General features: G+C 39.4%; 1 protein-coding gene across 4 annotated transcripts in view; it reads left to right on the top strand.

The window, feature by feature from the left end:
* LOC126365861 (armadillo-like helical domain-containing protein 3) overlaps window positions 1-21,751 on the top strand; it is a 128,508-nt gene extending 106,757 nt beyond the window's left edge. For all 4 annotated transcript variants that reach the window (XM_050008529.1, XM_050008530.1, XM_050008528.1 and 1 more), the window contains exons 13-16: window positions 3,945-4,020; window positions 8,042-8,120; window positions 8,334-8,450; window positions 21,380-21,751. In XM_050008529.1, coding sequence (XP_049864486.1) covers window positions 3,945-4,020; window positions 8,042-8,120; window positions 8,334-8,450; window positions 21,380-21,472 — 365 coding nt within the window. In that variant the 3' untranslated portion in view covers window positions 21,473-21,751. The remainder of the gene's footprint in view (window positions 1-3,944; window positions 4,021-8,041; window positions 8,121-8,333; window positions 8,451-21,379) is intronic.
* The last annotated feature ends 1,509 nt before the right edge of the window (window positions 21,752-23,260 follow it).

Below are 23,260 nucleotides of genomic sequence, written 5' to 3'. Positions count from 1 at the left end.
ATGTCTGCTTGTGCCTGTGTTGTATGAATGGATGTGTGTGTGTGTGTGTGTGTGTGTGTGTGTGTGTGCGCGCGCCAGTATATACCTATCCTTTTTTCTCCCTAAGGTAAGTCTTTCCGCTCCCGGGATTGGAATGACTCCTTACCCTCTCCCTTAAAACCCACATCCTTTCATCTTTCCTTTTCCTTCCCTCTTTCTTGACGAAGCAGCCGCCGGTTGCGAAAGCTTGAAATTCTGTGTGTGTGTGTGTTTGTGTTTTATTCATTGTGCCTATCTACCGGCACTTTCCCGCTTGGTAAGTCTTGGAATCTTTGTTTTTAATATATTTTTCCCATGTGGAAGTTTCTTTCTATTTTATTTAAACCAAGTAGAAATTTAGAGATGAAATTCAAGTTCATGCAGAAGAAATGAAAACTTTGCTGTTGGCTGATGACAGTGTAATTCTGACAGAGACAGCAAAGGACTTGGAAGAACAGTTGAATAGAATAGATAATACTGTCTGGAAAAGATGCTACTTTATGAACATCAACAAAAGTAAAACAAAGGTAATGGAATGTTGTTCAATAAAATCGAATGACGCCAAGAGAATTAGGCTAGGAAATGAGATGCTAAAGTAGTGGGTGAGTTTTGCTATTTTTGTAGAAAAATAACTTAACTGATAATGGCCAAAGTAGAGAGGATATAAAATGCAATCTGTTAATAGCAAGACAAGTGTTTCTGAAAAAGAATTTAAATGTTTGGAAGTCTTTTCTCAAGGAATCTATGAAAAATGTAACCTTGTATGGATGTAAAATGTGGGTAATAAGGAGTTTCAGACAATTAGAGAACAAAAACTTTTGAAATGTGTTGCTACAGCAAAATACTAAAGACTATGTGTGTAGATTGTGTAACTAATGAGGAGAAAATGAATCAAATTGGTGAAAAAAAATTATGGCACAACTTTATTAAGGGAAGTGGTTTATTGTTAGGATGCACCCTAAGATATTGAAGAATCATCAGTTTGGTAGTAGTTAGTGGCGATGTGGGGAACAGGGGGGGAGGGGGGGTAGAGGTTAAATTTATAGAGATAATGTATTAAGTTGGTTCAAATAGGTGTAAATTGCATTAGTTATTTGCCAATGAAGAGCTTTGCATGGGTTAGAGTAGTTTGGAGAGCTGCTTCAAACCAGTTTTCGAATTAAACACCACAACAACAACAACAACAACAATTGTCTACAATAGTTGTCTTGTTGCTTATTGAATTCCTTAATACACTGTTCAGCCATGTTAATGTGATCACCATCTACGTTCGACATCAGCTTGCAGGAACTATGACTCACAGATACATTAGCAATGGAGGGTATATAAAGCGTGTCAGGGAGAGGGAGCGGAAAACCATACAGTCATTGTCGTAACACAAGAGATTACTTTGAAAGGTGCACGATCATTTCCAAAGCAGCCAAGTTTGTAAACTGGTTCACGTGCCACCATGGAGTAATGTACATGGCAAGATGGTGCTATTCAAGACCGTGCCAAGGTACACCATAGGCAGTAGATGGCAGAGGTGAACGAGGGCTGTAAAGATGTGTACAAGCTACCATCGAGCAACTGACTGCCCAGAACCACCAAACGGCTGCCAACTGTATCTCCTTAGTGACAGTTCAATGAATGTTGCTCTGTACGGGCACCAGCAGCAGGTGTTAGGTTCACACACCCATGCTGACTGCTGTGCACTGGCAATGAAGGTTGAAATTTGAATTCCAATACCACAACGAGGCGTCCACTGAGTGGCGGCAGGTGGCCTTCTCAAATGAATAAAGTGTTATGCTCCATCAGACAGATGGCCAGTGGAATTATGACATCGGATGTCTGAAAGCAAACATCCTGTAACAATTGCTAGAAGGATCCATGCAAGAGGAGAGAGCGGTATGATCTGGGGAATGTTATTGTGCCATTCCCTATGTGATCTTGTCATTCTGGAAGGCACAATGGATCAACAGTAGACTGCATTTATCCTTGGGGACCACATCCACCCTTACGTACAATGAACATTTTCTTGACATGATGGCATCTACCAGCAGAACAATGCTACGACGTGGCACACAGCTTTCAGCATATGTGAGTGGTTCGAAGAGCACCACCGCATCATGGATCCTCAATGGAGAACCCTGGTGCACCTAACCATGACGCTGGGGTTGTCATGGCTCCTCATCCCCGTTGGTACTTCCCAGAACTTCATTGATTCTCCTCCGGCACATCTCACAGTGGTCTGCACTTCAAAAGTTATTCGTGCTTTTGGCAGTTGGTCACATGAATGTGACCGGGCAGTGTATAATCATTAACAAAGGAAGTGGTATGTTCATAAACTCTTCCCTCTTTGTGTGTTACATGACTCTCATATGTTTTCATGAATACTTAAGAGAGAAAATTGATGAAAAAAACGGGTTCCCAGGTAGATGATGCCGTGTTTCTTGACTTACGCAAGGCATTCGATACAGTTCCCCACAGTCATTTAATGAACAAAGTAAGAGCATATGGACTAACAGCCTAATTGTGTGATTGGATTGAAGAGTTCCTAGATAACAGAACGCAGCATGTCATTCTCAATGGAGAGAAGTCCTCCGAAGTAAGAGTGATTTCAGGTGTGCTGCAGGGGAGTGTCATAGGACCGTTGCTATTCACAATATACATAAATGACCTTGTGGATGACATCGGAAGATCACTGAGGCTTTTTGCAGATGATGCTGTGGTGTATCTAGATGCTGTAACAATGGAAAATTGTACTGAAATGCAGGAGGATCTGCAGCGAATTGACGCATGGTGCAGGGAATGGCAATTGAATCTCAATGTAGACAAGTGTAATGTGCTGCGAATACATAGATAGATCCCTTATCATTTCACTACAAAATAGCTGGTCAGCAACTGGAAGCAGTTAATTCCATAAATTATCTGGGAGTACACATTAGGAGTGATTTAAAATGGAAGGATCATATAAAGTTGATCGTCGGTAAAGCAGATGCCAGACTGAGATTCATTGGAAGAATCCTAATGAAATGCAATCCGAAAACAAAGGAAGTAGGTTACAGTACACTTGTTCGCCCAATGCTTGAATACTGCTCAGCAGTGTGGGATCCGTACCAGATAGGGTTGATAGAAGAGATAGGGAAGATCCAGCGGAGAGCAGCGCGCTTCGTTACAGGATCATATAGTAATCGCAAAAGCGTTACGGAGATGATAGATAAACTCCTGTGGAAGACTCTGCAGGAGAGACGCTCAGTAGCTCGGTACGGGCTTTTGTTAAAGTTTCGAGAACATACCTTCACCGAAGAGTCAAACAGTATATTCCTCCCTCCTACGTATATCTCGCGAAGAGACCATGAGGATAAAACCAGAGAGATTAGAGCCCACACTGAAGCATACCAACAATCCTTCTTTCCACGAACAATACGAGACTGGAATAGAAGGGAGAACCGATAGAGGTACTCAAGATACCCTCCGCCACACACCGTCAGGTGGCTTGCAGAGTATGGATGTAGATGTACTTTTTTTCCATTTTTCGTGACTTAGTGTTTGAGGACTACACAGTTGCTTTCAGCAATTGAGATTAGACCCATCAGAAAACGTGTACCATGTACAGACCTTTTTGATATGAAAGTCAAGTCTTTAAGCTGCCAAATTAATTTTGCCAATCGTTTTTCCATCCTTGAACATTATTTGGCATATACCCAGTGGGGCCTTCTTATGATTTTTATGCATGTTTGTAGTTTTGTAAGCCACACTTCTGAATATGGTAAAGAATCATCGATGTAGTCATTACAGTTAAATTTCTGCAATAAACTGTATAATATGAAATTGGTTTATTTTATAATACCTGTTTATGAATGCTTTCCGTGCTGAATTATTTATTTTAAATATATCATTGAATATAACTTTAATGTAATTAATTTGCTCTGTTTTGTTTTTAGCTCTGAGGTATTTAACTATGGATGGAGAGTACAAGGATTATGCTCTGAAACTGAAAAATAGTTTAATAAATGTTAGGTAAGGATATTGTTTTACAACTTAATTTTAAAAACTTTGTTCATTATGTAGTAGAAGATACTGAGCACAGTTACGAAGACTTCCTTCCTCTTTCATTCAAGGACAGGATGTGTAAGAAATAATTCTTTGTAACAAAACAGTTTTCTTTCCCCCCATCACTTCTTCTGCTTCTTGTACTTTCTGCATATGAACTGTAGATTAAAACTGAAGAAACTGCAAAAAGGAGGGAATTTAAGGAGATGGGATCTGGATAAACTGACAGAACCAGAGGTTGTAGAGAGTTTCAGGGAGAGCATTAGGGAACGACTGACAAGAATGGGGGGAAGAAATACAGTAGAAGAAGAAGTGGTAGCTTTGAGAGATGAAATAGTGAAGGCAGCAGAGGATCAAATGGGTAAAAAGAAGAGGACTAATAGGAATCCGTGGGTAACATAAGAGATACTGAATTTAATTGATGAAAGGAGAAAATCCAGTAAACGAAGCAGGCAAGAAGGAATGCAAGATGAAATGGGAGATACGATACTGTGTGAAGAGTTTGACAGAGCACTGAAAGACCTAAAGCGAAACAAGGCCCCGGGAGTAGACAACATTCCATTAGAACTACTGGTAGCCTTGGGAGAGCCATTCCTGACAAGACTCTACCATCTGGTAAGCAAGATGTATGAGACAGGTGAAATTCCCTCAGACATCAAGAAGAATATAATAATTCCAATCCCAAATAAAGCAGGTGTTGACAGATGTGAAAATTACCAAAGTATCAGTTTAATAAGTCATGGCTGCAAAATACTAACATGAATTCCTTACAGACAAATGGAAAAACTAGTAGAAGTTGACCTCGAGGAAGATCAGTTTGGATTCCGTAGAAATGTTGGAGCACGTGGGGCAATACTGACCCTACGACTTGTCTTCGAAGATAGATTAAGGAAAGGCAAACCTATGTTTCTAGCATTTGTAGACTTAGAGAAAGCTTATGACAATGTTGACTGGAATACTCTCTTTCAAACTTTGAGGGTGGCAAGGTTAAGATACAGGGAGCGAAAGGGTATTTACAGTTTGTCCAGAAACCAGATGGCAGTTATAAGAGTCGAGGGGCATGAAAGGGAAGCAGTGGTTAGGAAGGGAGTGGGACAGGGTTTAGCCTATCCCCGATGTTATTCAATCTGTATATTGAGCAAGCAGTAAAGGAAACAAAAGAAACATTCGGAGTAGGAATTAAAATCCATGGAGAAGAAATTAAAATTTTGAGGTTCGCCGATGACATTGTAATTCTGTCAGAGACAGCAAAGGACCTGGAAGAGCAGTTGAACGAAATGGACAGTGTCTTGAAAGGAGGATATAAGATGAACATCAACAAAAGCAAAATGAGGATAATGGAATGTAATCGAATTAAATCGGGTGATGCTGAGGGAATTAGATTAGGAAATGAGACACTTAAAGTAGTAAAGGAGTTTTGCTATTTGGCGAGCAAAATAACTGATGACGGCCGAAGTAGAGAGGATATAAAATATATACTGGCAATGGCAAGGGAAGCATTTCTAAAGAAGAGAAATCTGTTTATATAGAGTACAGATTTAAGTGTCAGGAAGTTGTTTCTGAAAGTATTTTATGGAGTGTAGCCATGTATGGAAGTGAAACATCGACGATAAATTGTTTAGGCAAGAAAAGAACAGAAGCTTTCAAAATGTGATGCTACAGAAGAATGCTGAAGATTAGATGAGTATATCACATAACTAATGAGGAGGTATTGAATAGGATTGGGCAGAAGAGAAATTTGTGGCACAACTTGACTAGAAGAAGGGATTGGTTGGTAGGACATATTCTGAGGCATCAAAGGATCACCAATTTAGTATTGTAGGGCAGCGTGGAGGCTAAAAACTATAGACCAAGAGATGAATACATTAAGCAGATTCAATATGATGTAGGTTGCAGTAGGTACTGGGAGATGCAGAAGCTTGCACAGGATAGAGTAGCATGGAGAGCTGCATCAAACCAGCCTCTGGACTGAAGACCACAACAACAACAACTACTACTACTACTACTACTATTACTACTACTGAAACGATAATTATATCAAGACCCTAAGTCATCAACAGGTGTTGGTGTACATCAACAGGGACAGTTGAAAATGGGTGCCCTGTCTGGGAGTCAAACCTGGGATCTCGTGCTTACATCACAGGCGCTGTATCAATCTGAGCCACTGGGGGCACATAGGATAGTGATACTGCAGGGATTTATCCCTTTCACGCTCCCTGTGAGACCCATATTCCCATCTTAATGTCCACACACTACATTCATAGTGCCCCTGCCCATTATGCTCATTACTTGTGGCAGACAATCTTACTGAGTCCTGTAAGAGATCGGGCAATGCGTGTGCATCCAGCAATGAAGAAGGAGGTCAGGGGCCGGTGACATGTCTGAAAGAACAGATACCATCTTCATACAGTTAAGGCTAACCGGCCATTGACCTCCTCTTCCTGTGCTGGATGCACATGCATTGCCCAATCTCTTATGGGACTCGGTAAAATTGTCTGCCACGAGTAGTGAGTGTAATTGGCAGAGGCACTACGAATGTAGTGTGTGGTCATTAAGTTGGGAATATGGGTCTCACGGGTAGCATGCAAGGGATAAATCCCTGCAGTCGCACTATCCTCTGTGCCCTCGGTGGCTCAGATGGATAGAGCGCCTGCCATGTAAGCAGGAGATCCCGGGTTCGAGTGCCAGTCAGGGCACCCAGTTTCAACTGTCCCCGTTGGTGTACATCAAGGCCTGTCAACAGCTTTGGGTCTTGATTTAATTATCATTTCACAACTACTACTTTCTTCTTCAGAAGTTATTCCATCTTGTTAAAACATTAATGTGCGAAGAAAAACATATATTGCAAGAAAATACACATAATAAAATAACATAAATTAAAAATGCACAGTGATGCACATGATTGAGAGTGTGTCACATTTAGAGAAAAAGCACTCTCTGAAGGTTCAGAATCAAAAATAAATATAAGTGGACAAATACCAGTACTGTTTCCAGGGTGGCTGCACGTGTTCAAAAGCTGTTTCCAGTCTAGTACAGAAGTTTTGCTGGGAAGGCTTCACACACCATCCATACAGTCTCAATCTCTCCCCATGTGATTTTCATGTGTTTTGGTGCCCTAAAAAAGACATTCATGGCCATTGATTTGCTTCAGACGAAGAGGTGCAAACCTCTGTATAATCATTGTTCCATAGACAAGCAACTTCTCATGAAGGCACTGACCGTCTTGTATTTCAACAGAATAAATGTATTTATATTCATGGTCATTACTTTTGAAATAATAAACAGCTTGCTTACTTTTCCCATCTACCTCATTTTCATTTGACAGAATGATTCTAAAAATTAGTTTATGACCACAGAAAAGACATTTATTGCTGAATATCAGTACAGCAAAAATATCCACATTATAATGTTTCCATACATGTACTGAAATGATTGTTTTTAGTGTCTGCTATCAAATATTCTCCAGAAATCAATAAGCACAAATCGTCTGTGTTATTTAATTCAATAATTTCAAATAAATCCATCTGCTGGTAGAGGTGCTATCCTCAGAAACAAATAGTAAGCATAAATAAAGGGACTGGTTATGGGCAGTTTTTTTCTGGTTGACATCCACAACTGTCATGGTAAGAACTAACCTAAAAATTACAAAAAGTATTCACGGAAACTGGTAGTAGTTCTGTCTGAAGCAACATTAAAGAGGAAACTGTTAATGAAACTAATGTCATGAAATGAAGTAAAATGAGGAAAGATAACTATGCATCTGTTTAGGTGATTGATAAGCTTTCATCCATTTCATGAGTTTTTGATGTGTGGAAAGTGCATATACATGTTACTCCAGACCAAATTGAGTCAAGTAAAATTATAGTAAAAATTGTTATATAATTAAACTCTCTTTACAATTGTTGGTTTGTTTTCATAGTGTCTTGATTAAGAATCTCTGAAAAGTCTCTACATATGAATACATGAATGATTCTGTTATTATTTGCAGAGCTATTATAAACCATTTTCAACCAAAAATTGAATCATGGTTGGCTAGTCAAGGTCTCTCAACACCATCTGAAGAACAGGTGAGCAAATGAGGAATAAAGTTTACTGTTTTGGATAATACTAGTGACAAGAGCCACTAATGCTTTTTGGTGGTACACATGACATGTCTTAAAAAAATGTTATACACAAGTTTTGAAAATTCATACTGTCTCATTTGTGTTGACATAATAGTGCAGTTATATCAAATTTTAAAATATCAGTTGTCTCATATTTTTTATGCATTTTTCTTCCAGATTTTGGAAGTCGTGCGCAAAAATTATGACAGTCTGACACTGAAACTTCAAGACAGTCTTGACCAGTATGAACGATATTCAGAGAAACCAAAACATGCTGCCTTTTTCACTTCCATGGTAAGAAAATGTTAGGTTAAACCTGTATGCCAACCTATGGAAAATCTCAAATTATGTTCTGAAGGCGCCTTTTCCATATATCAAACTGCACAGATAGTCTTCTGGCTGTGGAAATATAGGCTGGGAAATAGTGCTTATACTCAAAATGTTCATCTCTTCATAAACTTTAGGATGTTCTGGCAGATTTTTTTCTGTATTCAGTGATGTGGAAGTTTTCTATGTATTAAGTGTTTTATCATTCTCTCTGTTCTACATGTACATATGACATGCTAGTCACTGCCCCACACATCCTCTGGTCCCAGCCAGTCAGTCACTAAGCTGTCAGTCCAGCATTGAGTGCCGATTTCAAACCATTCCTGCTCCTCCTCCTCCTTCATGACAGTACACAGCATGTTTCATCTTCATTAGCAGCACTAGAGTGGTCTAACAATGCTTCAGTACTAACAAATTCATTGCGGATCTAATACTCATCTAAATAATACTCACAGTTGAGGATGTAGGAGAGGGAAATGAGGGGGGGGGGGGGGGGGGTCGTGTTAGTGGGGTTAGGCTGACTTTACCTGGTTTATATACACACTCTCTGCCTCATAAATATTTTTGAATGACAAATGAAATGTAATAGATGGCACTATCCTCCTTTGATTATAAAGGTTAAGGGGACCTCACCCTGTCTATCTAACCCATGTTAATTTGGGCAAGTATTTGACCCATCTTTGAAAAAACTATTTGATGCAGGACCTTAATATACACTTCTGGAAATGGAAAAAGAACACATTGACACCGGTGTGTCAGACCCACCATACTTGCTCCGGACACTGCGAGAGGGCTGTACAAGCAATGAGCACACGCACGGCACAGCGGACACACCAGGAACCGCGGTGTTGGCCGTCGAATGGCGCTAGCTGCGCAGCATTTGTGCACCGCCACCGTCAGTGTCAGCCAGTTTCCCGTGGCATACGGAGCTCCATCGCAGTCTTTAACACTGGTAGCATGCCGCGACAGCATGGACGTGAACCGTATGTGCAGTTGACGGACTTTGAGCGAGGGCGTATAGTGGGCATGTGGGAGGGTGGGTGGACGTACCGCCGAATTGCTCAACACGTGGGGCGTGAGGTCTCCACAGTACATCGCTGTTGTCGCCAGTGGTCGGCGGAAGGTGCACGTGCCCGTCGACCTGGGACCGGACCGCAGCGACGCACGGATGCACGCCAAGACCGTAGGATCCTACGCAGTGCCGTAGGGGCCCGCACCGCCACTTCCCAGCAAATTAGGGACACTGTTGCTCCTGGGGTATCGGCGAGGACCATTCGCAACCGTCTCCATGAAGCTGGGCTACGGTCCCGCACACCCGTTAGGCCGTCTTCCGCTGACGCCCCCACATCGTGCAGTCCGCCTCCAGTGGTGTCGCGACAGGCGTGAATGGAGGGACGAATGGAGACGTGTCGTCTTCAGCGATGAGAGTCGCTTCTGCCTTGGTGCCAATGATGGTCGTAGGCGTGTTTGGCGCCGTGCAGGTGAGCGCCACAATCAGGACTGCATACGACCGAGGCACACAGGGCCAACACCCGGCATCATGGTGTGGGGAGCGATCTCCTACACTGGCCGTACACCTCTGGTGATCGTCGAGGGGACACTGAATAGTGCACGGTACATCCAAACCGTCATCGAATCCATCATTCTACCATTCCTAGACCGGCAAGGGAACTTGCTGTTCCAACAGGACAATGCACATCCACATGTATCCTGTGCCACCCAACGTGCTCTAGAAGGTGTAAGTCAACTACCCTGGCCAGCAAGATCTCCGGATCTGTCCCCCATTGAGCATGTTTGGGACTGGATGAAGCGTCGTCTCATGCGGTCTGCACGTCCAGCACGAACGCTGGTCCAACTGAGGCGCCAGGTGGAAATGGCATGGCAAGCCGTTCCACAGGACTACATCCAGCATCTCTACGATCGTCTCCATGGAAGAATAGCAGCCTGCATTGCTGCGAAAGGTGGATATACACTGTACTAGTGCCGACATTGAGCATGCTCTGTTGCCTGTGTCTATGTGCCTGTGGTTCTGTCAGTGTGATCATGTGATGTATCTGATCCCAGGAATGTGTCAATAAAGTTTCCGCTTCCTGGGACAATGAATTCACAGTGTTCGTATTTCAATTTCCAGGAGTGTATTTACTGTACATTACATGATGCTAATAGAGTCAACTGTACTAAAATCTACTTTATCAATTGTATAGTTTTTAAGAAATACTTTTTTAAATTTATTAACAAAAAATATTAAGTTTTTTCTACAGAAAATATTTTTTGTGAACTTCCTAAAGGGGGAATATTAATGAATGTAGTACCAGAGGTAGCTTTTTATGTTATGCAGAGTCTCTTAAAATTTCATTCATTTATCTGTGATAATGTTGGGGCATATGTACTGAAAATTTTAATTTGTGGGAAATTGACTTTAAAGAAAAAACTTTTGAAATATGTTACTTACAGTTAATTAAAACTGTCCTGCTGCATATGATGACCCTTCTTTTACTTCTAGCAGGTCTTCCATCTTCTTTCTTCATTTGGGTTCTGTGTCTGCTCATGAAGACATTTCCTTAAAAGATCAGGATGAGCCAAGTCTCTGAAAATAGGTTTAATTGCTGTAATAACAGGAACAGGAAGAGAATGCTGATGAGAATAAGATTCTCCAATTGCCTGAGCCCTATTGCATTTGCACCAAGAATTTTCTCCTGCTGAACGTAATCTATGACATGGCTTATCACCAGTAGAGGACTTATGGAAGGATATGGCCCAAACATCTCTCTTCATTGCCTCCAGATTTTCTTTATTTCTCCTAATTGCCAGCCCATAGTATACATGCAAGTTTTCTATTTCACTTTTAGTTAACCGACCCTGTCCAGTCAACAATTTTCCATCTTCTAATTTTTTTCCTCTCATATTAACAGTTATTTTTCTCAGCCTTGTTCCCAAATGTTCTTCAACATGGCCTACACATTCTATTTTGCTAATAATGGCATCTCCATATGGCTTAGACTTCACCACATTTTTGTATGCCTTACTGTCACCATTGCCCAAATATTTGGTGTACCGTACGCCTCTTGTTTCTACAGAGTGATGAAATATTTGTTGTCCTCCATTAACTTCCATACTACCACTTGTTCCTCTAAAATTAGCCACACAGTTGTGTTCTTCATGCTCATTGACTTCACAACATTTGCAATATTTAGACATTACCTCCACATCTAACACTTCACCGGTGTCTACACTTGTGGCAGTCACTACTCCATTCATAGAAGTATGTCCTCTTTTCTGCCAACTTCCATCAAGTGCAACTGCAATATCCGAACATCCATTATTTTCTTCCACTGCTTCCCTAGCAGCCAGTTTCACGCTTTCCTCACTAACCTCACATACAGCTTTCTCTATTATTGCAGTCAGTGTTTCAAATTTATTTGGTGGTTGATGTAAGTTCATCACTAAACAAAATGTGCTCCCTGCAGCCATGCCCTTGCTAATGGATCATAAGGCTTAAACTAATCTAGTATTGATTTCATAAGGGACACTTGCATCTGGTTTTGAAGAATTCATCAATGAAATCACAGCTGAGCATTTAGTGTAAATTAAGTCCAAAGCAATTACTAGGCCTTTCCTCTCACTGGCACTCTCACAAATTTTCACACTCTGTGACTCACCACGCTGTCTACATTGTACAAATTTAGAAATTACATCTGATAATATTCTCAGATGTATAATAATTTTACTGCACCCCTTGTAACTTACAGTAAATTCGTTGTAACTCTCCTGAAATGGTGAGAGCTTCTTCAATGATGCACTTGTTGAAGAATTACAATTAGAAACATAGTTGCCAGGCGACATAACCTCTTGTACAGAAAGCTTTCTAAACTTGTTCCTCTAAATTGTTGTTTCTTGAAAATGCCTGCAAATGTAATATAACAGTTACTCGGAATCGCACTTGAACAAAACTAACTGCATGTTTGAAAGTGAGTTGTTTACAAACAGTAGAAACAAAAGAATACTGACTGTTGCATTCCAAGGATAGCCAACACATTCGGGAGTAAAAAAAAAAAGAAATCCCTAATGTGGAATGTAGGGGATATAAAGATCTAAATTATATGCAGAAAAGTGGGTAACAGAAAAGTGGGTGTAGCACATAAACATACGTGGTAGGAAAATGCTCTTTAAATGCTCAACAAAAAATTTTTTTCAGCAAAATCCTTTTCAGAGTACTTAAATAAAACCTTAACCAAACGAAATATAACGAAAACCAAAAATCAATTTCTTTCGACCTGAACCACGGCGTGGTCCCGTTAATTGTAACTTCAGCAGTGTCAACTAATGTTGTAAACCTAACATAGATAAAAGATGCTCTGTGTGTGTGTGTGTGTGTGTGTGTCCGTGCGTGAATCTGTGTAATTATGCTCCCATTTTACAGAGTTTTTGTGAGGTGCTAGCTTGATTATGTTATCTTTTTCAAAGTTCACTATATTTTATATTGATGCTTGGCCATCAATTGAACCAATGACAAGCGAGTGACAAGGCTATCCAATATTTGTGCCAAGCATGGCCAAGTGGCACTTTAGAGATGTCAAATACTATCTTGAATGTGGACAGACGTCATTTGGTACCATAGCTGCTAAAGAGGTCCATAATAATTTTGCATTTACTGGAGTGCAAGAGAGATTTTATACCAGCTGGTATATCAACATTCTCTAATATAAGGGGCAATCAAATGAAAACAGAACACCCCCCCCCTCCCAATCCATTTAAACAATGTTTAACAGAAAGTAATCAGAAACTGCCAGTTCATCTCCGCCAAAGCAGTTATAATCCCATTAGTATGCAGTATCAGTTATCTTTGTTACACCAGAACATTCTGGGACTCAGAAATAAAGTTGATGAACTACTCATTTGTATCGATAAAGTGAATTCATCTAACCAAATTGACACAATCTGCCTCTATGAACATCAAGTGACGACTGGTATCGATATTTTAGACATTTTAGGATTTAAGCTAGCTTCCTACTTCTGCAGAGTAGATAAGGATTTGTGGAGGAGTTGCCACATTTATTAGAAACTGCCATAAATTCAAGAACATTGACAGTAATAATTTCTGTTTAGAGCAGCATCTAGAAGCATGTGCAACAGAAGTAGAGTTCCACATCAGATCCTATATAATAGTAACTATTTACTGTGCACCTGCAGGAAATTATAATCTGTTCATAAATCATCTTGAAGCTCTTTTGGGTTATTTAACAGGAAGAAACAAAGAAATTTTGATTGCTGGTGACTTTAATACAGATTTTCTAATGCAATCTTCCAGTAAACATTTACTGCAGTTAGTAATGTTGTCTTTCAATCTAACTCACACTGTAAACTTTCCAACTAGGATCACTAAATCCTCAAGAACAGCCATTGATAACATTTTTATAGACAAATCAAAGGAACAAAATCATATCATAAAACCTGTTATAAATGGACTATCAGACCATGACATGCAACTCCTTGTTTTAGATGTAAATTCTAAGCAGATTATCAAGACTGCTAAATCTGAGTACAGGAGAGTAGTCAATCAACCAAAAATTTAGTGTTTTAGAAAACTGCTCAAAGATGGGAACTGGAAAGATGAAAAATATAACACATTTATGAACAATGTCAGTACCATGTTTGAAAACTGTTTTCCTCTAAAAGTTATTCAAATTAAACAGAAGACCATAATAAAACCTTGGATTACACAAGGAATAAAGATTTCCTGTAAGACAAAAAGGAAAATGTATTTGTCGACCAAGAATAGCTCCAATGCTGATGATTTAGCTAAATACAAGGAATACTGTAAAATATTAAAAAAAAGTAACTCAGACATCTAAACAAATGCACTACTAGAAGAAGATAGCAATGTCAGGGAACAAAATAAAAACAATATGGGATATAATGAAAGAGGAAACTGGTAGAACCAGAAAGGAACAGGAGCAAATATCACTAAGGGTAGATGACACATTAGTAACCGATGGGCATAGTGTGGCAAATCTATGTAACAAGTACTTTATATCCGTTACTGATAGAATGGGTTTGTCAGGATCAGTAAATAATGCCCTTGAATATCTGAAACTAGCCTTTACAAATAGCTTCAGGTACATGAATATGTCACTAACTTCACCAAAAGAAATAACTTCCATAAAACAAAGCATTCTAGTGCTTACGATGAAATATTAACAAAGTTAATTAAGACATGTTTTTGTGAGTTTAGTACAATTCTGAGCTACTTGTGTAACCAGTCAATTATAACTGGGACATTTCCTGACTGGCTAAAATATTCAGACGTTAAGTCTCTATTCAAGAAAGGGGATAAAGAGATACCATCAAACTACAGACCAATTTCACTTTTGCCAGAATTCTCAAAATTTTTAGAAAAAGTAATGCGCAGGCAGCTTCTCAACCATCTGACCACAAATAACATATTATCAAGAACACAGTTAGGATATCTGAAGGGTTCTGATATCGAGAAGGCTATTTACACCTACAGTGAAAATGTACTTAATTCATTAAATAACCAGTTACAAGCAGCAAGTATTTTCTGTGATTTGTCAAAGGCATTTGATTTTGTGAGCCATAACGTACTTTTAAATAAATTAGAATTCTATGGTGTCACGGGCAGTGCTGCAAAACGGTTAAAGTCATACCTCGCTAACAGGAAACGGAGGGTGTCAGTGCAGAATGGGAAGAAATTACATGTGGTGTCCTACAAGGATCCATCTTAGGACCGTTGCTTTTTCTTGTGTACATTAATGATCTCTCATCAGTTTCACTGCCAGAAGTGGAGTTCGTTTTGTTTGCAGATGATGCAAGTATTGCAATAAATAGTATGTCGAGTGTAGTTCTAGAAAGATCTGCTAATGATACTTTCACGGATATTAATAAATGGTTTAAAGCCAACTCACTGACATTAAACTTCGAAAAGACTCACTATATACAATTCAGAACCTATAAGAGGTTTCCACTCAGCATATGCATAAAGTATGAAGAAGAGCAGTATTAAATTCCTGGAATTACAACTTGATAATTAATTCAGCTGGGAGGAGCACACCAGAGAACTGCAAAAACGCCTTAACAAATCTGTATTTGCAATTCGAGTGTTAGCAGACATAGGCGACATAAAAATGAAAAAGATTGCATACTTTGCTTACTTTCATTCCATAATGTCATGTGGTATAATACTCTGGGGTAACTTTTCAAGTCAAACAGAAATTTTCAGAGTCCCAAAGCGTGTAATACGTATTATTTGTGGAGTAAATTCACAGAAATCCTGTAGAAACCTCTTCAAAGAAATGGGTATACTAACTACTACCTCTCATTATATAGGGTGTTACAAAAAGGTACGGCCAAACTTTCAAGAAACATTCCTCACACACAAAGAAAGAAAAGATGTTATGTGGACATGTGTCCGGAAATGTGTAATTTCCATGTTAGAGCTCATTTTAGTTTCATCAGTATGTACTGTACTTCCTCGATTCACCACCAGTTGGCCCAATTGAAGGAAGGTAATGCTGACTTCAGTGCTTGCGTTGACATGTGACTCATTGCTCTACAGTACTAGCATCAAGCACATCAGTACGTAGCATCAACAGGTTAGTGTTCATCACAAACGCGGTTTTGCAGTCAATGCAATGTTTACAAATGCGGAGCTGGCAGATGCCCATTTGATGTATGGATAAGCACGGGGCAATAGCCGTGGCGCGATACATTTGTATTGAGACAGGTTTCCAGAACGAACATGTCCCAACTGGAAGACGTTCGAAGCAATTGATCGGCGTCTCAGGGAGCACGGAAAATTCCAGCCTATGACTCGTGACTGGGAAAGACGCACAACGACAAGGACAACTGCAATGGGCAAAGCAATTCTTCGTGCAGTTGACGATAACCCTAATGTCAGCGTCAGAGAAGTTCCTGCTGTACAAGGTAACATTGACCACGTCTCTGTATGGAGAGTGCTACGGCAGAACCATTTGTTTCTGCACCATGTACAGCATGTGCAGGCACTATCAGCAGCTGATTGGCCTCCACGGGTACACTTCTGCGAATGGTTCATCCAACAATGTGTCAATCCTCATTTTAGTGCAAATGTTCTCTTTACGGATGAGGCTTCATTCCAACGTGATCAAATTGTAAATTTTCACAATCAACATGTATGGGCTGATGAGAATCCGCACGCAGTTGTGCAATCACGTCATCAACACAGATTTTCTGTGAAAGTTTGGGCAGGCATTGTTCGTGATGTCTTGATTGGGCCCCATGTTCTTCCACCTATGCTCAATGGAGCATGTTATCATGATACACTACCTGTGCTACTAGAACATGTGCCTTTACAAGTACGACACAACATGTGGTTCATGGACGATGGAACTCCTGCACATTTCAGTTGAAGTGTTTGTACGCTCCTCAACAACAGATTCGGTGACCGATGGGTTGGTAGAGGCGGACCAATTCCATGGCCTCCATGCTCTCCTGACCTCAACCCTCTTGACTTTCATTTATGGGGACATTTGCAAGCTCTTGTCTACGCAACCCCGGTACCAAATGTAGAGACTCTTCGTGCTCGTATTGTGGACAGCTGTGATACACTACGCCAATCTCCAGGGCTGCATCAACGCATCAGGGATTCCATGCAACGGAGGGTGGATGCATGTATCCTCGCTAATGGAGGACATTTTGAACATTTTCTGTAACAAAGTGTTTGAAGTCACGCCGGTATGTTCTGGTGCTGTGTGTTTCCATTCCATGATTAATATCATTTGAAGAGAAGTAATAAAATGAGCTCTAACATGGAAAGTAAGCATTTCCGGACACATGTCCACATAACATATCTTCTTCCTTTGTGTGTGAGGAATGTTTCCTGAGAGTTTGGCCGTACCTTTTTGTAACACCCTGTATTTACTCCTTAATGAAATTTGTCCTAAATAACATATATCTCTTTTTTCAACAAACAGCTCAGTTCATACATACAATACCAGGAACAAATATGATCTGCACAAGGCCTTAAAAGCACTTACTTTAGTTCAAAAAGGGGTCCTCTTTTCAGGAACACTCATCTTCAATAATTTGCCAGCAAACATTAAAAAAATTGGTTACAAATAAAGATCAGTTTAAAAGGAGCCTGAAAGACTTACTTGTGGCCTACTCCTTTGACGAATTTTATAATAGAAACAAATGATGTATTGTATATATTGATACTATTAGTATTGTTATTTCAGCTTAAAAATAATAATAATAATAATATGTTCCACATCCACGAGGATCTCCTCAGCACGGATCTATGGAACGAAAAACTAATCTAATCTAATCATCCCCACTACAGGTTCTAGTGAAAAGTAATCACATGCATTAAGACATGTATCCCACTGGGAGATGAAATTGTCAATCTCTGTTTTGTAGAATGTGTTCGGCCACTGATGGATCCACAACTGCACCAACTCTTACACATGTTCATCCGACTGAAACTGACATCCACACATGACACTATTCATGTCATTAAAGATGTGGAAATCGCAAGGTGAACGATCAAGGATGTATGGAAGTTGTTGCAGTGTTTCTTAACCAAATTCCTGCTGCATAGCCCTCATCTGATTGGCCATGTGGGGCCACGCATTGCTATGCAACTTACCAGAACTTTTTTGAACAGCTTTGGATTTTTTTGATTTGTTGGCATTGCCATGTGTCCCCAGGCTCGAAATGGTGGCACCATGTGAAGTCATGATGGCCGCCTCCTTCAACTGCAGGGTCTGTCTGCTTGTAGAATTTGTCAAATATGAAACTGCTATCAGTGGGAAGCACTATGAAGACACTTCACAGAAACTGTGACATCACGGGAATGCTGTCACACTGAATAGCACAGGAATGCTGTCAGACTGAATTGTCCTGCTCCACAGTGATGCCCACTACCACACTGCAACATCCCCCATACAGCCCGAATCTTTCAGTGTGTGGTTTTCACATCTTTGGCAGCCTGAAGAAAAACATTAGTGGACAACAATTTCAGTGGGGCAAGGAAGAGCATTAGCAGGTGCAGTTGTGGATCAGTCAGCATTCGACTGCATTCTTTGGAACAGGAATATTGATCATCTTGTCTTGCTGTTGGTAAATATCCTAACACTTGTGGCAATTACTTTTGAATGGAACCATTCCATGCTCCCTTTGTGGTGGGTGTTCAGTTTTCATTTTACTGCCCTTCATATTTAGAATGTGTTTCACAAAGATGTCTAACCACAATAACAGAATAACTACTTTTTGTAACCACTAGCTATGCAGAAGAGCTTTTGTGAAATTTAGAATGGAGGGGATAAGTACTGTCAGAATTGAAGCTGTGAGTATGAGTCATAAGTTGTACCTGGCTAACTTAATTGGGAAGATCATTGCCTGTGAATGAGAAAGTTCCAGTTCAGGCCATAATTTTTACCTGCCATGAAGTTTCATATTGTATATTATTGTTACATAGCACTCTGTGTCTACTCCAACCTGCTAAGTGCCCTTCAAATAATACGGCACATGAACCCAACAGATAAACAAGTATGAACATCCAGGAGAAACTTTTCCATCTATAGAAGAAGAAGAAGATGTACCATTCTACTTGGTATTAGTGTACATAGAAATAAAGGAAATTGAATTTGCTAAACCAGCAGCTAAAGAAGCACAGAACTAACATTTTTTATAGTACAGAATGCTTTCCTGTGACAGGCCACAGTCTCACTACTGAGTAGCAGAGCACTCATCAGTGAGAGGACTGTTAGCTGAGAAAGAAGGAAAACAAGGTGTTACCAATGGAAGTCCATCACTCAACTTTGGGATGCTCCATTTTAGCTTGTAACATACAAATTTGAAAGGTCCACTTTAATAACAAACAGGTCTTCATTAGGATCTTCTAGGAATGTTACATTGTTCATTTCTCATTTGTCTGACAGATGTGAAATCTGTCAGATGTTAGTAAATGTCAAATTTAGCATGTGTCTGTTGTCAGTTTGCTTCTATTTCTACATTTGTTTGATTGTAGTTTCATTCGGTATTATTATTATTATTATATTAGTAAAAGATGACTTGTAATAAGTAAAACATGAAGAGGTCTGGAATATATCTGTAGCATTTATATAGCGAAAAAAGGTGTTGGCAGTATAAAGTGAAATAAAGTATATCAAATTGAGAGCAAAAAGTAGATAAAAAGGCAGAATACAGTATTTATAGATGCCAAATAATAATAGCTAACTAAAACAATCAAGCAGTAATTTGAATAAAACATAGCAGCCTGTATTTCCCACATGGACAATTCAGAAAAGCGGGTGTTGGTAGGAAGAATCCCAATGGCGTAGGCTGCAAAGCAGTCATTGAAGTGAGGCGAAAAATACTTGGCAGCATGTTTAGCAATGGATGATCCAAGTCTCTCTTCCACACAGTTTGGTAGTGGCCATTCATGCAGACAGACAGCTTGTCAGTTGTGATGCCCACATAGAAAGCAGTATAGTGGTTGCTGCTTAGCTTATAGATCACATTTCTGCTTTCACAGGCAGTGGGTTAGGAGATGCCTGTGACGGGACTGGGGTAGATGGTGGTGGGAGGATGTATGTAACAGGTCTTGCACTAGATTTATAGCAGGAATGTGAAGGAAGGAAAACAAGTGTGGCGTAGATCAGAGAGAGTTTTCTACAACAAAGGAGGACATTGACCTGATATGCAGTTAATTTTCTAGAGACTCCATCAGTAAGCTAGAAGCATCAGGAAAAGACAGTGGACGCACTAATACGGTAATATGAGTACATAACTTTATGACGAATAAGGATTGTGTAGATCCATTTGGTGTTTGTGGAAAAAGATGTATTTGAACACTACAAGAAAGTTCTTAGGTATGTGTGAAGACATCCATTAGCAATTTGTTTGAAAATAGAGTAAATTGTACAATTCAAGTATTTTGCAGTAAGTTGAATTTAGGTGTTTGTAGTACACAGTGCCAGTGTAGTAGAACTCAAGCAAATTATGTAGATAATCTTGTAATATTATATTGTTCAGGTTGCTAATAAGTAGTTGTAATGAGGCAGAAGTTGGTTTAGTAAGGAAAAAGAACAACTGCAAATTAACAAAGTATAGACTTAAAGGCAATCAAAAAAAGTTGAAATTTTTTCCTGAAATTAAACTTAAATGTGATAGTCACAGATTACTACCTAAAGCAACATATGAAAATTTGTGGTGGACTGGGAGTCAAACTCAGATTCCCACCTCATCACTTAGGCTCTCTGAGCATCCTCTCCAGACTGACCCAAACTTCCACATGTCTCACACCTACCTATTCTTCCTCATAGAATGGTAATTAATTTTAATATCTACAACACTTTTACTGTGTACCTGTTATTCGGTCAGAAATTTAAACCACTAAGAATGTGAACAGAGAAAAAATCTAATTTTCTTAATTTCCACCCATAAATTAGTGCGCCCTATGTTTGTGCTTAATTCACCTACATGGTAGAGCTGGCTTTGGAAAGTCAGGTTATTATTTCATCAAATTACCTTCCATCAGGAATGTGGAATCCACCCAGTGACTGTGACCTAGGTTTCAAAATGATGGAAAGCAGCAATCAGTCATTTCTTTTCTGGCTTTGTGAAAGAAAATCCAGATTGCAACTGGTAACAAGCCATAATTTGGATTTGCTTTAATGAAGCCAGAAAGGAAGTGACGGACTGCTGCTCTCCATAATTTTGAAACATTTATTTGCAATTGGAAGGCTTGTACCGAATGCAAAGCATTGGCTAACACTCAGATTAATGTAACTGCTACTGCTAGCATATAACTTGTAAGTCAACCTGTTGTGATTGCAGTTTTGTATCAGTAGCATGTGATGCCAGTGTTATAAATTTTTATGTTCTTTCTTTTACAGGTTCGAAGTGTAGTAAATGATACTCGACAGAATATAGATTTTGCATCCATGGATTCACAGCTTATTCTACAGGAGTTTTCATCAATTTCCTAAGATGGATATTTTTTCTATGGAGTACTTTTCCAAAAACAAAAACTGTAAAAATCGTGTATGAAAGCGATAACTTTGCATGTTTCAGCATGAAATACATGTTGTTAATTTGTTAAAACAATTTTATAGTGAATTGTGAGACATAATTAATGACCAGCAGACAAAGACTGATAAAATTTGTAAAAAAAAGAAAAACATATCATGTTGTTGTATTAGATAGAAGTGTTACTGCTTTGCTGACAATTACACTTCCTCATTTTCATAATGAGTTTTATTGTGAAATATGTTCTATAACTTTTTGAAATAATGTAATATGATGATAACTATTTTGAAAAATTGCTTTGAATAGTTCTTTGTAATTCCATTTGTCAGTCATGCTTGGCAGTGGGAAAACATTGGTGATGATTTGTTGGTTAAACAATATGCTGTTCTAAATGTGATTCGCATGTTTACGGTTATGTGTATATGTACTCTATTGCGTCTGTAAGATGGCGGTTTTTGAAATTAGAAGTGAGACTGACTCCAGCATTGCAGTCAAAACATCCAGAGGGAGCAACAGAATCAACATAATCCTCAAAATGTTTTATAGTAAGTATTAACAACAATATTAAAAAGATAGATTGCTTCTTATCACCAAAGAGAAAGTGGTAAGTCACAGATAAGCACAGTCAAAAAGAGTGCTGGAAGTATTTTAACTTTCAGACAAAGTGTTTCAGAAGTAGAAACCTCACAGAATTCACACAACAACAACAACAACTCACATACATGGCCATTTCCCTGGGCACTAAGGCCTGACTGTGACTGTGTCTGATGCAAGGAGCAATCTACTTAGGGTGGGTAATGGAGGTAAGGGAGGCTTGGGGTAGGGAGGAGTATGGATAGCAGGGTACGGGTGGGCGAATGTGCTAGTGCTGCCTGGAGGAGTGTCCAGCAAGTGATAAGTGTTCTTGTTACTAGGAGTCAACTTTGATATATTTCAGAAATAATCAAAGTTATTGGAAAGAGGAATGAGTTCATTGATGCAGTTTACTGTGAGTAGTTGTCAATGTTTCTATAAACCAGATGTAACTTTGAACTTAAATGTATTAAAAACAAAGATTCCAAGACTTACCAAGCGGGAAAGCGCCGGCAGACAGGCACAATGAACTAAACACACACACAGAATTACTAGCTTTCGCAACTGATGGTTGCTTCTTCGGGAAAGAGGGAAGGAGAGGGAAAGACGAAAGGATGTGGGTTTTAAGGGAGAGGGTAAGGAGTCATTCCAATCCCGGGAGCGGAAAGACTTCCCTTAGGGGGAAAAAAGGACAGGTGTACACTCACGCACACACACACACACACATATCCATCCGCACATACACAGACACAAGCAGACATAATGTAGTCATTAAATGGCTACATGATCTCAAAACAGGAAGGAGAGTTTCTCAGAATAGCGAAGAAGGAAATTTAAAAACAGATGAAATTGCATGTAAACATGCCGTGTACAAATACTGTACTGGTATGAGAGATATTTGCAGCAGTTTCTAACATAAACAACATAAACATTGAAGGCAGGAACTAATTTAGAACCAGGTATTGCGGAGATGGCTGTATAGGCTAATATAATTTACACATTGATTTACAGTTTTTCGTGTGCAGTTACTTTTTTTTATTGCAATTGTACAGTAACAGAGGGTCTATAAAATACTATTAGTGACCAGTTTCAAAGTCAAATTGCAAAAGAGATGGAGCCATAAATTTTGTAATGATAGAGATGACAAGTAAAATGCATGTTGTTCAGTTTTAACT

Source organism: Schistocerca gregaria, chromosome 4 (genome assembly GCF_023897955.1).
Source record: "Schistocerca gregaria isolate iqSchGreg1 chromosome 4, iqSchGreg1.2, whole genome shotgun sequence".
NCBI lineage: Eukaryota > Metazoa > Arthropoda > Insecta > Orthoptera > Acrididae > Schistocerca > Schistocerca gregaria.
Note: the sequence above shows the minus strand (reverse complement) of the source record. Positions and strands in the feature narration are given on the sequence as shown.